Source organism: Manihot esculenta, chromosome 9 (genome assembly GCF_001659605.2).
Source record: "Manihot esculenta cultivar AM560-2 chromosome 9, M.esculenta_v8, whole genome shotgun sequence".
NCBI lineage: Eukaryota > Viridiplantae > Streptophyta > Magnoliopsida > Malpighiales > Euphorbiaceae > Manihot > Manihot esculenta.
Window position 1 is genome coordinate 11,975,856 of NC_035169.2, and position 17,306 is coordinate 11,993,161.

Here is a 17,306-nt window from a genome sequence, read left to right on the forward strand (position 1 = left end):
GGCCTCCTGCTGAGTCATAGTGAAGATCCGTGCCGGAGCTGATGGACCTTCACCTCTGTATCCTGCTGATGAAGAGGCTGACCTCTCTCTCTGCCTCTGCCACTGGCTTGTGTTGCGGCTGAAGCTACTGGCTGCACCAACTGCCGAGAGTTGTCTGCTGAGACTGCTGTAAAGGCTCCTCTAGGACAGTCTCGAGCCAAATGACCCGCCTGTCCGCATCTGAACATGTGTTGTCCCTGCCAGACATACTCCTTGTTGTGGGTCTCCCACATCTCATACATGCTGTAACCTCTGCGCCAGAGCTTGAGCCACTGCCTAACCCAGACCTGACTTGATTCTTGTTCCAGAACTTATTCTTCTTAGATTTTCTGTGGCCTCTGTCCCACTTCTTACTGCCCTGCAACTGCTCACTAGAGGAAGAAGAGTCTACCCTTTCCCCACCGGGGGTCTTGGAACCAGAAGACTGTGCCACTGACTGTTTACCTTCCCTCAACGATAGCACTAGCCTCCATTCTCTAGCCATATCTCACTATGGCATGGAAACTCTCCCTCTCCGCTGACTGTACCAAAGAGGAATACCTGGAGTGCAGCCTCATAATATATTCCTTGACTTCTTTTGATCTGTGTCCAAATTCAGCCCAGCATATGGCAACAACTCCAGGAACCTGTCTGTGTACTCGTCTACACTCATGTCATCAGTTTTGCCTCAACTGCTCGAATTCTATCATCTTCAATCCCTTGAACTATCAGGGAAAGCCCATCCTGCAAACTCGTTTTGAAAACTCTTCCCAATTCATGCTGTCCACTCTCGGGTTCACATAATTCTTGAACCACTCCCGTGCCTTCTTGCACTTAAACGTGAACCCGGCCATCTGAATGGCTCTACTGTCGTCAGCCCCTATCTCATCTGTAATTGCTTGACCCGCTCCAAGTACACGAACGGATCATCACCGGTTTCAAACTGGGGAGCACCCAGCTTCATATAATCGGTCATCTTGACCTTGCTCCCTCCAGATGAGGTAGGTTTGGGTACTTGTGTTTCCGGGACAGTAGATACTGGTGGTGGTGGAGGTACACATCCCTGGGTTAGGGGTTGCTGTACTGGTATAGGGAGGTGAGGGGTGGGTACATGGGGTACTGAGAGTATGTGGGTAGTAAGGTGGGTATGGCATATGTGGAGGATAAGGGCTAAAACTGGGGTAATCCGATGTACCTCCCATCGAATACCCTGGATGGTGTGAATAGGGTGGGTAGTGTGTGGCTGGACATAACTCGAGGCCTGAGTGCCTCCTTCTGATTCTCCATGCTCTTCCGGCATGCTCACACCGAGACTGCCATCCCTCCTCTGGTCTACTTCCATATCCTCAGACATTCCTCCCTGCACTGTTCCCCTTACTGATCTGCTTCTTCCCAGATCTAAAGACCTTCTAGGGTCTCTAGCTACTCTGTCTCTGTTGGACCTACTGGACATTGCCCTAGGCAATGCTGGAGGACGGGCATCAGTGCCCTCGTCCTGAGGTGGCACTCCAGTCAATCGTGCAGATCGACGAGTTCCTCTCATTCTATTCTTCTGAAAAACAGCACATAGCATAAAACAATCATTAGCATCATATATGGCTCATGTGGAACACATGAACCCTCATCACATACATAAGCATCACATCATAGCATTTATGCACATGCATATCATCATGGCATATCATATCATCATATTGACAGGACTCTATCCTATCCTAGTAGGACATGATTTTCCTATGTGCTTGACCTTCTAGAACATCTATGAGCCCGACACTCTAGGTCCGATCATATGAACCTAGGGCTCTGATACCACTCTGTAACGACCCGGAAATCCGACCCGTTACCGGCGCTAGGATCCAGATCGGCTTAAAGGCCGCCGGGGACCCGTAGCAAGCCTACATACATCCTGTATACCTGTTTAATCCCATACATGATCAACAAACATACTTAAGAATTAAAACTTTTCTTTTTTCTTTACACCAAACTCAACCTGTGCATGCACTGTATTCATCATATACATAAACATTAATCCCTCTGTGGATTTCATCAAAGCCTCAATGGCGATATAAAATCTGTGTTGAGTTGGTTCACATACACATCATATAATAAGATCATGTACATACCAAGGGATTAACATATACTATGGTCAAGCACAAATCTATCCTCAATAACATAATTACATAAACATGACTGTTCAAACTTTACATTACATTCTTATCATATGTCATGTCCACATACTCTAGCTATTACATACATATGACTTGACTTCACTCTAGCCGACTTCTTGATCTCTCCTGTACCTGCAACTCTGGGGATAATGGGAGTGGGGTGAGCTAAAAGCCCAGTGAGCGGAAACTAAAAACATTTGTTTTAATTCCTCCATTTTTAGGTACATTATTATTCATTTTTATTTTTTATTATCAAATAACTTTTATTTTCATTCTTATTCTTATTCATGCTTTCATGTATGCGTCATAACACAAACATTTCACAACAAGGATGAACTTGTCACCATTTAGCCCCTATCCTTCTTACTTATACATGCCGGGGGCGTAGAGCCGTAGCAGGCACACCCGGACTTCCATCATCAATCATAGTGCCAGGGGCGTAGAGCCGTAGTAGGCACACCTGGACTCACATAGGCTATCATGTCATACGAGGGCTAATGGATCATTCAATGTTCATCCACATCAACAACAAATTATGCAATGCAACATATTCGTGCATTCTAATGCAGGCAACCTAATATTGCATGGCATAATGATGCATGGGCAATGCTTTATGATTCATTCATTTATTCCTTTACTTTAAAGCTTAAGGGGTTGTTCCACTCACCTGGTAACTGAAGCTTGACAACGAACTCTGAACAACTATCTCACAACCGGGGGTCTCGGTTCCTCGGGTCCGAACCTACACAGGTGGACTCAAATGAGGCACCAAACATACATGAACGTGACTCTGAAAAGCTCCCCAAAAACCCCCTAAAACATCCTGAAAACATCACATGAAAACATGCAAGAAATGGCTGAACAGGGCACTTTCGGCGGCAGGTTCGGCGGCCGAAAGTCCCTCTGCAGCCGAAAGTCATGCAGGTTCGGCGGCACTTTCGGCGGCCGAACCTCCCAGACAGAGACGAATCTTGAGTTTCGGGGGCAGGCTTCGGCAGCCGAAACTGCCTCCACAAGGGGGTTCGGCGGCCGAAAGTCACTTCGGCGGCCGAACCTGAGTTTCTGCCGAAGGGCAGAAACTTGGCTCCCTTGTGTCCACAGCCTCCAAAACGCCACAAAACCTGCATAAACTTGATTCTACTCATGCATACACATCATACCAGATCCTAGGGGCCTCATACAAACATATGCCCCAACTACAACACTTCAAGCAAGTCACATTGTTCAAAAATCACATAAACCTAACATATGCTCAACTAACTCTAACATGCTTCTCTACCCCTTAAAACTTCATGAAACTCATTTGAAACATACATTGAGCTTAAGATCGGCTCTTACCTCTTGAAGATCGAGGAAGAGACGACTCAACTCGGAGATCCAAGCACGAGAGCTCCTGAGTTTCCAAAGCTCCAAAACTTGCCTTTAAAGCTTAAAACTTGCAATGTGGGTTTAAAACTCAAGAAAGATGGAGGAGATCTAGTGAAAGAACACAAGATTTGAGGAGAGGGAGATCGGAAGCTTGTTGTGGCCGAAAATGGGAGAAAACCTCGCCCATTTCGGCTAAGGGTCCCTTTTATAGTGGCTGGCCAGGCCACGTTCGGGGGCCGAAGGTGCCTCCGCATGCATGCAAGGTTCGGCGGCCGAACTTGGAGTTCGGCGGCCGAACCTGCATTTCCCTCACTCAAAACTTTCGGGCGCCTAAAGTCCCTCCGAAAGCATGCATGTTCGGCGGCCGAACCTCAAAGTTCGGCGGCCGAACCTGGGTTTTCCTCCAAAGATTTTTCATGCAAAAACTCATTTAATTCTTACTTAAAAACATGAAATACATGAAAACATTTCATAAAATCATGGTTTTACCCTTCTAGAGGTTTCTGACATCCGAGGTCCCACCGGACGGTAGGGATTCCGATACCGGAGTCTAGCCGGGTATTACACGTTCGCTTTCTTCTTCCATTGCTTTTAAAGGTTTCTTATTAAGCTCTACTTGCTCTTTGTTGAAGGAGCATTCTACTATGAAGTCAGCAAGGGCTTGTGCCTTGATGGTTGTTCGAGGTCGGTATTCGAGACAATACAGGCTGACCTCAACAGACCAAACCAGCATCCGTCCTGACATTTTGGGCCTGTGGAGGATCTTCTTTAAAGGTTGGTCCGTCATCACTACTCCTTGATGGCTTTCGAGGTACACTCTGAATTTTCTCACTGCTAATAACAGGGCGTATGCTAACTTCTCTATTTTTAAGTACCTGATGTTGGGAAATTCCGAAATTATTGCAACCCAAATTGCGCAGCGGAAAAATAAAATCTCGGATTTCCTTTCCCAGAATCCGAGTGCTTCGTTTATTTCATAAGAAGGATATGAGACTAACCTGTTAATCTCGTCGAGAAGATACAATGCCGGACTAATGGTGCTGCTTTTTCAAACGAACACCCTCTATGGTATCCACACGAACGTCTTCTATCCTTATAGAGTACTAGCTCTCTCAAAGATGGATAGATTATGTGCTCCACAATCTGTAATTGTTAAACTGAATTTTTTCTCAAAAACTAACATAATCCTTCCACAATTCATAGAAGGAGTATTTATATATTTCAGTCTTTTGTTTTTCCCACAACTCCTTTTCCTAAAAGGAGTTGTGTTCATAACCCACTATCACAATCTCACATATACTCAAATATCTTATATGATAGAGTACTTTATCTGTAACAGTTCCAGATAGACTGCAGATCTTTTAAATATTATTATCTCATAATAATAAATAATTAATAATAATAATAATTTATTATTATTAATTAATATTAATAATAATAACACTTTATTATTATTAATTATATTAATGATTAATAATAATAACACTTTATTATTATTAATTATATTAATGGACTTTGGGCTTTTTAATATGTCATAGCACATCAACAACGTTCTTTTGTGTGTGATCCAATAGGCTCACATTTATTGGCAATAGGCCCAGTCCCACAAGGCCCATAAGTCATAAGTGGCATCTAGCAAGACATTATGACTACCCAATTAATATGAGGATCAATAGTCCGATAAAGCCTAATAAATAGAACATGTATTAATCTATTTGTCACACGATATCTAGTTTGAACATAAATCATGGTCAATGTCAAACTTATAATGTTCAAACTTATGATTTCTCGATCTCTAAGTAGACTGATAAATTCAAATGATATTGATCACACTATCAATTCATTTGAGCACGGCCATGCATTTCTCAGTCTCACTTATCGAGGGGCCCAGAAGATATCTCTCTCAGAGAGAGGGACAAATCCTATCTTGATTGTTCAATATCCTCTACATAAGTTCTATTATGCTCAATCATAACCTTTATGATTGTCCGATTAAAGACAATGTTTGGTTATGTCAAAACATAATAGTCCTTATGTTGAAAACTATGATAATCTCAAGTCAAAGGATTAAGACATAACTACTTTGAGATTCACTTATGACAATAACCCATGTAGTAATCTCAAGGTGGGTCCATCCAATACTTTGTTCTCTAACAAGTATCTATGATTATTGAATTATATCAACATGTACATAATCATCTCATGATTATCAATCAATAATCATACTAGTTATATTTTATTATTATCATCATAATAATAAGTAACCAGGTGTAATACCCGGCTAGACTCCGGTATCGGAATTCCTACCGTCCGGTGGAATCTCGGATGTCGGAGACCTCTAGAAGGGTAGAATCATGTTTTTATGAAATGTTTTCATGTTTTAATGATTTTAAGCATGAAATTAAATGAGTTTTTGCATGAAAAGTCCTTGGAGGAAAACCCAGGTTCGGCCGCCGAAAGTCAAGTTCGGCCGCCGAACATGCATACGTTTTGGAGGCACGTTAGGCCCCCGAAAGCATGAGTGAGGGAAGTCCAGGTTCGGCCGCCGAAAGTCAAGTTCGGCCGCCGAACATTGCATGGATGCGGAGGCACATTCGGCCCCCGAACGTGGTCTGGCCAGCCACTATAAAAGGGTCCCTTAGCCGAAAATGGGCGAGCTTTTTCTCCCCATTTCGGCCAAGGTGAGCATTCCGCCATCCTTCCCCAATCTTGAGTTTTTTCTTCCTTTTTCCATGATCTTTACAAGTTTATAACTTTGGTTTTGAAGATCTTTGAGCTTAGAACGAGTTTTGGAGCTTGGAGACCAAAAGTTGGAACTTCTCCCATCTCCAAGTTTAGATCTCCTCAACCCTCGATCTTCAAGAGGTAAGAGCCGATCTTAAGCTCAATGTATGATTTAAACAAGTTTTATGAAGTTTTTAAGGGGTAGAATGCATGTTAGGGTATATGTTGAACCTATGGGTTTTTGATGACTTTTTGAACAATGTAGCTTGATTGTGTGTGATTGAAGTGTTGTAGATGGGGTATATGCATGTTTGAGGCCCCTAGGAACTTGTATGCATGCTTTGGTTGAAAAATATGCATGTTTGGAAGGTTTGGAGGCGAAATGCACAAAGGAGCCAAGTTTCTGCCCTTTGGCAGAAACCAGGTTCGGCAGCCGAAGGCACTTTCGGCCGCCGAACATGGCTGGGGAGGCAGGCCTTTCGGCTGCCGAAGTTGCCCCCGAAAAGAGACTTTCGTCTCTGTCTGGGACTTTCGGCCGCCGAAGGTGCCGCCGAACCTACCTGAGTTTCGTCTCTGTCCAGGACTTTCGGCCGCCGAAGGTGCCGCCGAAAGTGCCCTGTTCAGCCACTTCATGCATATCTCTATGTGATATTTTCATGATGTTTTAGGGGGTTTTTGGGGAGTAGTTTATAGTTATGTTCAAGTATGTTTGGTCCCTCATTTGAGTCCACCTGTGTAGGTTCGGACCCGAGGAACCGAGGACCCCAGCAGTGAGTTCAGCTGCTTCGGTATTGTCAGAGTCAGCCAGAGGTGAGTGGAACTATAACTTAATCTTTTAAATTAAATGCTTTATCATGTTTCATGCATCATGATTATGCAATAGGATGATTGCATTAGTTTTCACGAATATGCCGCATTGCATAAATTGTTGTTGTTGTGGGTGAATGTCGGATGACCCAGTTAGTCCAAGACAGGAAGACCAGGCCCCATGCTACAGGCCTGGCACAGAGTAAACAAGTCCAGGCCCCAGTCTACAGGCCTGGCACAGAGTAAGGCACGGTTATGGGACTTGAAGACCAGGAGCCAGAGGAGGCCCTGGGAAAATGGTAAGTAATGTATGTTCTGACAGGAAAGACCAGGACCCCATTCTACAGGCCTGGCACAGAGTTAACTTGGACTAATTGGTGACGAGTTCGCCCAACCCTTATGTGAATTGTTTGTGTTATGACGCATTTCATAGAGCATAGTGTTAATGTGTTTTTAATAGCTCTACTCACTGGGCTTTTAGCTCACCCCTCTCCCTTTACCCCCAGGCTTGCAGGTACAGGATAGAGCAGGAGTCCGGATAGGATAATGAAGTCTTGTGTATGTAATAGCTAGCAATGGACATGATCAAATTGTAATGTAAAAGTACAGTATAGTTATGTAATGAGTTTTATGGATGTTAGTGTGTGCTTGACCATAGAATGTTGTATCCCTTTCATATACATGATCTTAGAGATTTTGATGATGTTTATGTAAACCAGCTCAACACAGGTTATGTTACCCTTTGAGGGCACAGATGAGATCCCACAGAGGGATCAAAGTTATGTTCATATTTATGCACAGGTTGAGTTTGGTTGATGTTTATGGAAAGAAAAGTTTTAATTTTTATGCATGTTGTTGATCATGTATGGGATTACACAGGTTCACAGGTTTTATGTCAGGCTTGCTACGGGTCCCGGCGGCCTTAAGTCGACCCGGATCCTAGCGCCGGTAGCGGTCCGATTTTCGGGGCGTTACACCAGGGATGATAATCATTATTATGTAACATGCAAACAAATAGTAATGATAAAAACCTCTTTTCTTAATAACCAAACGACATACAAAAAGATCCAAGATAATGGCCTAGGAAAAATACACTAACACCTGACCTCCGCATCTTTGAGCACTTTACTAACATAAAATATTGGCTTTTGCTCTCCCCCTTCTTCTCTTGGTAACACGGCGCTGATGGCTTGTTCTAAGGCTGACAGATAGATCAAGAGTTCTTCCCCCACTAGTGGGCTGCTGAGTAGGTGTGGCGAACTCAGATACTGTTTGAGCTCCTTGAAAGCTTGCTGGCAGTCCTCAGTCCACTCAAAGTTTGGGACCTTCCTCAACTTCTTGAAGAATGGTAGGCACCTTTCCGCAGATTTTGACATAAATCGGTTAAGTGCTACCAGTCTTCCTATGAGTCTTTATATATCTCTCACACAGGTTGGTTCAGGCATTCTCAATATGGCTTCTACCTTCTCCGGATTTGGCTTAATTCCCTTTCCGCTGACCATGTATCCCAAAAATTTTCCCCCTCTAATGAAGAAATCTCACTTAATCGGGTTTAGCCTCATTCTGTACTGCTCTAGTACTCCGAACACTTCTTTTAGGTCTGCCACATGCTGCTCAAAGGTCTGGCTTTTTACTACCATATCATCTACATACACCTCCACGTTTCTACCTATCTGCCCCTTGAAGATTTTGTTCATCAGTCTTTGATATGTTGCTTCAGTATTTTTTAGCCCAAAGGGCATAGCCCTGTAACAATAAGTCACGTCTTCAGTTATGAACGAGGTCTTCTCCTCATCTAACATGTCCATAGGTCTTTGGTGATAATCAGACATAGCATCTAAAGACGACACGTAATCAAAACCGGCCGTGGAATAGACCATTTTATTAATGTCAGGGAAGGGGTAACAATCTTTGGGACAGGCCTGATTCAGGTCAGTGAAGTCTATACACATCCTATACTTGCCATTGGTTTTTTTCACTAGTATAGGATTTGCTAACCATTGTGGGTACATGACCTCCCTAATGAACCCTGCTTCTTCTAACTTTCATACCTCCACCCTGGTAGCCTGTTGCTTTTCTTTTCCCACTACCCTCTTCTTCTGCTTGATCGGTTTGACTTTAGGGAGGACGTTTAGTTTATGAGTCATTACTTTAGGGTCTATTCCCGGCATGTCTGATGGCTTCCAAGCGAAGCTGGAGGCATGGCCTCGGATTAAAGCCATCGCTGTTGTTTTTTGTTCTTCGGTCAGGCCGGCGTTAAGGTTGAAAACTTTGTCTGTCTCTTCGTCTGATAAAGGGAAGGTTTCCAGCTCTCCCACGGGTTCCATTCTTGCTTCCTTCTTCTCATCCCTAACCTCCATAATTTCTGAGTTGCCTCCCTCACTTGTCAAGTCTGGTTCTGTCACTATGGCCAAGTACACTGCCCTTGCCTCCTCCTAGCGCCCCCGAACTACTCCCACCCCTGCCTCAGTGGGGAATTTCATGGTTAGGTACCTAATGCTGGTCACTGCTTCAAAGTCGTACAACATTGGCCTTCCCAGTATTGCGTTATAGCTCAAAGGAAGCTTTAACACCAGGAATATTGCGTGTTGGGTCCGAGACAGGGGAGGTTCTCCCAAGGTTAGAGCTACCTTTACTTTCCCTTCCACCGCTACCGGGGTTCCTTTGATTCCTTTCACCGGGGCTTGATCCCTTACTAGCCGTTCCTCTGGTATTCCCATTGCTGGAAAACTATATACGGGAGCAAATTCACCTTGCTTCCATCGTCAACCAAGATTTTCAAGACTCGAAAGTTGTGGATGATGGCCTCAATGACAAGGGTGTCATCGTGAGGTATCTGAATGCCATGGGCATCTTCTTGGGGAGAAAGAGATGGTGACTGGGGAGTGTTCCACCACCTGCAGAACTTCGCTGCTACTTCCCTCCTCGTCTCGGCCCCTTTTTTTTCCTCTTCTGCTCATTCAACCTCCGATCCCCCCTACAATCATATTAATAGTCCCACTAGAACCATCATTCACTGGTCCTGCTCCCGGTCTCCGAGGTCTTTTCGCTACGGAATTCTGTTGAGGTCTCTCCCCTTTAGGTTTTTTCACGAAGTTTCGGAGATGTCCTCTTTTTATCAACCTTTCGATCTCACTGATCAACTGGTAGCAGTTGTTAGTGTCGTGACCATGGGTGCGGTGGTATTGACAGTACTTGTCAGGATCCCTCCGTTCTGCCTCCGCCCTCATGGGCTTGGGCCATTGAAGGAATTCCTAATCTTGAACGGCCATGAGTACTTCAGCTCTGCAGGCATTGAGGGGCGTTATCGTTTCAGGGACCCGAGATGGGAATGGTCTCTATTCTCTTCTGTCCCATGGCTGTTTGTATCCCTCAGGCCTTTTGTTATGCCATTTTTCGAGCTTGGCCGACCTCCTTTCTTCCGAACCTTTCCCCTTTTCTACTACCTCCTTGGCGAATCTGCTGGTTGTTAAGGCATCGTCTTGCCTTATATACTTCTCCGCTCTTTTCATCAATTCTGCTAGGGATGTGGGTGGTTTTCGGCATAGCAAACCAAAGAACTCAAGGGAGGTGGTCCCCTTCTGCATGGCTTCCACAGCTCGGCCTTCATCCAGTTCGGGGATCTATAGGGCTTTTGTGTTGAAACGGGCTACGTACTCCCTCAAGGATTCATTCTTCTTTTGTCTGACTGTCTCCAGATAGCTGGTTTTTCTGTCAGCCGGTACTCCAGATATGAATCGGCTGATAAAGACGTTGGCGAGGTTGCCAAAACTCCTGACACTTCCTGTCTCCAAACTATTAAACCAAGCCCTCGCTGGTCCAGTGAGTGTTGTAGGGAATACCTTGCATATCAAGGCATCCGACAGTGTCTGCAGCTCCATAAAGGTTTTGTAGTTGAGGATATGCTCCCTCGGGTTCCTTGCCCCATCGTACGTTGCCATGGGTAGCATCATGAATTTCTTAAGGATGGTCTCTTGTTGGATCCGCCCCGAGAAAGGCGAGGAGGTAGGCAAGAAAGTCTGGCTGTTCTCTTTTGCTCCCAGTTCGGCCAAAAGCTGCTGTTTCAACTTCCGCAACTTGTGGTCCACGTCTTCCTCCTCTTGTCTCAGCCTCTTTTTCAAGCGGCTCCTTTCTCTCTATTCCTCACTCCTTGTCCTCCCGACCATTTCTGCGGAGTGGCTTTCCATTTCATCGTTATCAATAAGCTCTCTTACCCTCCTTCCATGCACCCTAGCTATCGGTTCTTCTCCTCTGCCAACTCTTCCGCTTCTTTTTCCGGCTTCGTGGCTACTTTATTGAGGGGTTGGGTGGTTGAAGGTGGGTTGAGGCTCTGCGATAGGGGTCGTCTCCACTACGGGAGACACATTCAACGGGGTGAGACCCCTCTATTGCATCATTTGCCCCAGCCAGTGGGCGGTGTTTTATAATTGGAAAGCTATAGTTTGGAGTTCTTGGTTGGAGAGGGTGTTTCGAGATGTGTTTCCTGCCGAACCCGGTGAAGGAGCGGGACTAGAAAAAGAGAACCGCTACCCCTCTTGGGTAGAACTCAAGTCATTTGGGGTGTTAATAGCGTGATTTTCTTTATGATTAGCCATTGTGGATCTCAATGGGTGTAGTAAGAGTGGAACTCCAGTGATGGAAAGATCTCCTTCGTCCTCACAGACGGCGCCAATTGATGTTCTGAGATCCAGAGGATAGGATTTTCTTGTGTGTGTATGTAAGCTTGATTCTTCTAGGGGGTCCTTCTTCTCCTTTTATTCTTTTCTTCTTGCATGCCATTGGTGCCTAACGGCTTTTCTGCTATAGTGACGTTTGTCTCTATCAGGCAGGCCCGTACCGTCAGGCGACCATTTAATTTTTTCCAGTGCGCCTGCGAATAGGGCTGCGAAAGGACAGGGCTCTCCCCATGTCCCCTTCTTGGGCCAGCCTCCTCCCCACTGGGCTTGGACTGACCAACGACTCGGCCCATTATTCGAGTTAGAATCTGGGTCGAAGCCGCTGGGCAGGCCGGTTTAGGGACGTTCCGAGCTCAAAGCTTGATCTATTTCTGTGGATCTTGACTCAGCCCAAGGGGGTATGAGGCCCGATGGTTATCAGTTACATACATATAAATGTGAATTAGAAATAATTTTTGCTAGATACTAATCATTATTAAAGTTTTTATTAATAAAATGAAAGTTTAAATCAATAAATATAAATAATATTTAGCAATATGTTAACTACACACCGGTAAATCCTTTTAGGAGCAACAAAAAACAATTAGATGCTATTATAGATAAAGCCCAAGTCTTTCTTGGTGGGGCTGGAAGCTCAAAACGAAAATCTTTATGTTAACTACACACCGGTAAAGCCTTTTAGGAGCAACGAAAAACAATTAGATGCTATTATAGATGAAGTCCAAGTCTTTCTTGGTGGGGCTGGGAGCTCAAAACGAAAATCTTTCTGAAGAGGTGAACATTTTGCAACATGGGAATAAAAACACGAAGTCGCATAGCAATATTAAACGGCAGTAGAAAATCGAAACGACGGAAGGCAGGAGATGGTTGAAAAAAGGGCCAAAAAGCAGAATGAATTATTCTCATTGGCTAAATCTAGCTTTTATTAAAGACAAACTGCGAGCCAATAGACCAACCAATCCAAAGTAGTCCATGATTCTATGGTCCAAACCCCAACGTAGAAACGAAGGAAACCATCGGTTTGGTGCTTTCCAGTTCCACACGATAGAAGCAAAGCAAAAGCAACCAGTAGTTTGGATCACATTAGTTATTTTATTGGCAATCCCCATCGAATCAGTGTAATATTGAAAACACAACTAGTTTCCCAAACATATTAGGTATTTTGTCAGGCCCTCTCGAGTGACCATTATACCAATTACGCCAAATTTAGTATTACATGCTGAAGGTAAAACACACTTTGATAGATAGAACATTCTCTGATTTATTCATCCTTGCTTTGACGAAACACCGCATGCAAAAGGGCAAAGAAATGCACAAATGAATGCATATGATGCTTGATAATCAATTCGTTACGTGATAACAAATCCTTGACAAAGATTTACAATATTTCTTCAAATAGTCATCCTACTGCAAAAGATACCCTAATTATACAAACATTACCACGAAATACCTGTAGCCACAACAAGAGAACTAAAACCATCCATAATTTTATCGTTTACATTGGATTAATGTCTTGGTGCCAAGCATGCAACAAGTTATTAAATAGGGCTCTAAATTGTGGCAACAGTTGAAGAAGCATAGAAGTTTACTCGGTGCCTTGCATAGGAACCATCATGTGCTGGACCTGCAACTAAAAATATTTCAAGAGTCTGGAGAATATGATATTAAAGCCAGAAAACCTAAAGTGGATGATAATCTAGCTAAATCAATCAAAGTATGAATACAACAGGACAGAAAAATGATAAGGACAATAAAGAAAAGAGATATAGCAGTTTCAGCATCACACACTTACTCGATAAGAAACTAAAATTATATAACTTGTCAGTGAACTCTATCAATAACAAATTTGTATCCATTTCCTCCTTTGGGGGAAAAGAATTCATGCCAGCTTCAAGCATCCTGAAGTCATGTTATGTTTCCTCACACTTTAAATTAGATTGACTTGTGCATGATGAAAATGTTAAGGCGCACACACAGACAGATGTATAAAACATATATGCTTGCTTTGTTGCTGTCCTCCAGTATATACTTCTGGTCTTTGTCAACCTGCTTTTCAAACTCTTCCTTAAAGTAACAACATTATTTCAAGCGGCACTATTTCTACTTAAATTGCTATAGACCTGCATGTTTACCCAATATGGGCAGCAACATATATTGATGAATGATCATACAATTATCTCTTGTACTTTGCCAATGAAAATATGAAATAAACCAACTATTTCAAAAGTTTTTGTCATCTAGTCACTACTCAATGCATATGCCGTCTCAGCACTTTTTTTTTGTCAAAAAGTAGTTCAGTACTTCAGTTCACCAGTATTCACAAGAGAAGTAATCATATTATGGTTCAACAACCTGAAATCAAATGGTGAAATTATACTGTGAAATACACTATAGCCTAAAACCTTCTATTGCTTGTGTTGGATTGCCTCAAATACAGTTAATCATACCAATATTGATGGATGCAGCAGCACCACAGCAGCAGTGATACATGATATTAGTTGTGGAGGCAAAATATTAAATAAACCAACTAATTGGGATATTATTATCTCATAGTCACTACTCAATGCATATGCTTACTTGCAAACCAAGTTTCAACATGATGTTCCACCATCAGAGTTCAGTTTACCAGTTTTCACATGAAAAAAAAGAGAAGTAATCATATAAGGTTTAACAACCTGAAATCAAATGGTGATTGGTGAAAGTATACTGTGCTATATGTTATAGCCTAAAAGCTTCTATTGCTTGTGTTAGATTCCCTCGAATAAAGTTAATCATAGCAATATTGATGGAGGCAGCAGCATCACAGCAGCAGCAGTGGTGCATGATTTTAGTTGTGAATGCAAGGTGGAAGCAACAGTGGTGGTGAAAGTATATTGGTAATGGTCATGGTGATCATTCAGTAGTGCACCAAACAAACAGTGAAAAAGGTGACAAAATAATAACATTCCCAATGATAAAGAATATCCCTCATATGCAAGACAAAGCAACTTAATGAACAATAGTAATTAGCAAAGACCTGACGCTAAATGCCGGCTGTGTGTTAGTTGTAAAGGCAAGATGGAACCAATCTATAGTAGTAATCATAATAGTGATTGTGCAGTAGTATACACTGTAAAACAGTGAAAAATATAATGCCCGGATGAAGCTTGGCAACAGTGACCAAATGTTGGCGGAAGTGAAAGTAAATGACAAAATGGTGACAATGTTCCTAATGATAAAGAATATCCCTCAGATGCAGGACAGAACTTAATGAACAACTGAAATTAGTGAAGATACCTAATGCTTAGCAACGGTGATCCACCACGGACAAGCATAAGGTACACACACGCACACACACAAAAAGAAGCTTGACAAAATAATAAGTCTACCACCCCCTAAATTTAATAACAGAACTAACTTTTCTAACAAAATTAAATAGTGTTACATTTCAAGTACTCAAAAAGATTAATTTAAAAAGATAGCAAACCAATATCAATTACTAGTAGCGATGCACCAAAACTTTCAATGCAATCATTAGTCAGTAATCCGGTTAATGTTTTAATGCTTCACCAACCATAAAAAAGAAGTGCACATAAATATCCAGATAAATAGGCATAATCTAGGAATGATTAGCATGCTCTCAGTGAGAATGCAAGAAAAGAGAGATTACTTGAGAATTTGTATAATTGACACCTTGTGAAAAAGACCCTTGATGAGAAATCTGCAAGTTTCATATGCCAAATGTCCTTCAATAAGATGGCAGACTTGCATATAAATTTGAATCCACAAAACAACACCGAAACACATATTGAAAAGATTTATATATATATATATATATATATATATATAGAGAGAGAGAGAGAGAGAGAGAGAGAGAGGAATCTCGATGAAATAAAGTTTCATTTCACCTGGACATTTGAACTGGGTTGAACATCTCTTTTAACAGACGTTTCTCCACCCTTTGCCGATCCCTTGGTGTCACCCTGTATAACACCACAATTTACAGATCTCAGTTTAAAATTTATCAAAAGGGAAAAAAAAAACGAGATAGATGTATTAGGAAAAGATTATCATACCTCCATCTGCATCATCCGTTCAACCCAATAAAATAACAACAGAAATACACCAATTAGTACCTAAAATATTTTACTATGATCTCATTGCTGGGAAACTAAACAAACCAATCAGAATCAGAAATCAAATACATAAAACGAGGAAAAAGAATTGCAGAAACTATCACTAGAAACTAGAACAACTATAAGAACAGCCAGAATCATCCAAACAGGTGAAAGGAGGAGAGAGAGGGAGAAGCACAAATAGACCTCTCTGTATCGAGTCAAGTATATCTTAAGCGGATCGATGTAATCCTCAAACCCTAACGTTGCCATGGCCCACAACAAATCATCACCGTTAATCGTCTTCCTCTTCTCTCTCTGGCACTTATCACTCGCCCTGCAAATTAACCAACCACTAAATCCTCAAAAGTAACCGAATCTAAATCCAATTTAACTAAACAAACAAAAACTGAACTTACTCGCTGGTGATGAAGCTAATGAACTCAGACACACATTCCTGAACGGTTTCCTTGGCATCCTTGGCGATCTTACCATTGGCAGGAAGAGCCTTCTTCATGATCCGGCTAATATTGGCGATTGGAAGATACCTATCTTGTTCACGGACATTAGAATTGGAGTTGGAGCGAGGACTGTGCTCACCACTCTCGTGGCTGCCTCCGCCTGGGCTCGCCGGTGGTGCCTCCGCCGCCATGCTCAAACCCTAGCTGACAACAGCAATCACCAAAAACCATCGTTAATGAAGAGAAATCGCAGAGAGAGAGAAAGAGAGGGAGATAGGGCGAATGCAGGTGTTTGAAGAGAAGGGAGTGTGTGTAACCTTAGGAAGAGATTTGTAAAAGGGCGCGAGAGAATAAGAAGGATAGGATTGGGAGGAGAAAGAGGAAAGAGAATGGATCGGACGCTGGAGAAGAGAGGAGATAGGAGACGACTCAGATCAGCGAATGAGTTTTATCAACACCGTTGGTTTTTATTCTGCGTTTTTCTTTTTTTCTTTTATTTTTATTTTCCCCTGCGATTTCTGTTCTGGATTAGGTTCTTCTATCCTATTTGACCACGTGGTCTCCGGATTTTCCATGTTTTCTTTGCAACTACGGCGTCCATTTTTACGGCGTCGTTTATCTGCCACGCCCTAGTAAATGTCTATTTGGCTGAGCCTCTGCGTTAAAAAGCGATTTCCACATAAAAATCATTTTAAATATTAAAAAAAAAAAAAATTAAAACTGCTTTATTATTTTAATTAAATAAACTAAATTTATTTTATATCAATTTTCAATATTTTAATAAATATATTTTAAAAAATATTTTTCTCAAGAAAATGCCTAAACAGGGCTAATATTCATTGATTCAAACCTATAACATTGACCAGATTAAGGCCGCTATAGTTTACTTTGGGCCTCAAAGTCTTTTTTTCATTTTTTTTTAAGAATTCAATTGATTTTCACACTTGCCTTCATATAAATTGGATATTTCATTACTTTTAAAGGGAAAAG

At 42.3% G+C, this 17,306-nt stretch overlaps 2 protein-coding genes across 5 annotated transcripts in view; both read right to left on the reverse strand.

Moving 5' to 3' along the window:
- LOC110622377 (mucin-17) overlaps positions 1–8,917 on the reverse strand; it is a 23,070-nt gene extending 14,153 nt beyond the window's left edge. Inside the window, exon 1 of the mRNA XM_043960139.1 lies at positions 8,628–8,917. Coding sequence (XP_043816074.1) covers positions 8,628–8,917 — 290 coding nt within the window. The remainder of the gene's footprint in view (positions 1–8,627) is intronic.
- Positions 8,918–13,072: 4,155 nt separating this feature from the next.
- Positions 13,073–16,795, reverse strand: LOC110622112 (nuclear transcription factor Y subunit B-10). Of its 4 annotated transcripts, none has more exons than XM_021766504.2 (7): positions 16,634–16,795; positions 16,275–16,520; positions 16,063–16,192; positions 15,817–15,822; positions 15,649–15,723; positions 15,411–15,461; positions 13,073–13,391 (listed from the first exon to the last, which is right to left on the reverse strand). In XM_021766504.2, exons 2-7 carry the CDS (start codon positions 16,505–16,507, stop codon positions 13,347–13,349), a joined length of 540 nt encoding a protein of 179 aa, XP_021622196.1. In that variant the 5' UTR covers positions 16,508–16,520; positions 16,634–16,795; the 3' UTR covers positions 13,073–13,346. The 4 variants fall into 4 exon arrangements, with proteins under 4 accessions (XP_021622196.1, XP_043815414.1, XP_043815413.1 ...); XM_043959479.1 differs by having other exon boundaries at positions 13,073–13,385; positions 15,817–15,876; XM_043959478.1 differs by having other exon boundaries at positions 15,817–15,876.
- Between the last annotated feature and the right edge of the window lie 511 nt (positions 16,796–17,306).

What these genes read in the sequence shown, in the direction of transcription:
- LOC110622112 (XM_043959478.1), bottom strand. Translation starts at nt 16,507, where the DNA reads ATGGCGGCGGAGGCACCACCGGCGAGCCCAGGCGGAGGCAGCCACGAG. An exon ending in ATTAGCTTCATCACCAGCGA is followed by an intron (nt 16,193 to 16,274) that starts GTAAGTTCAGTT and finishes GTTAATTTGCAG; the next exon opens with GGCGAGTGATAAGTGCCAGA. An exon ending in AACCCAGTTCAAATGTCCAG is followed by an intron (nt 15,462 to 15,648) that starts GTGAAATGAAAC and finishes TGAAACTTGCAG; the next exon opens with ATTTCTCATCAAGGGTCTTT.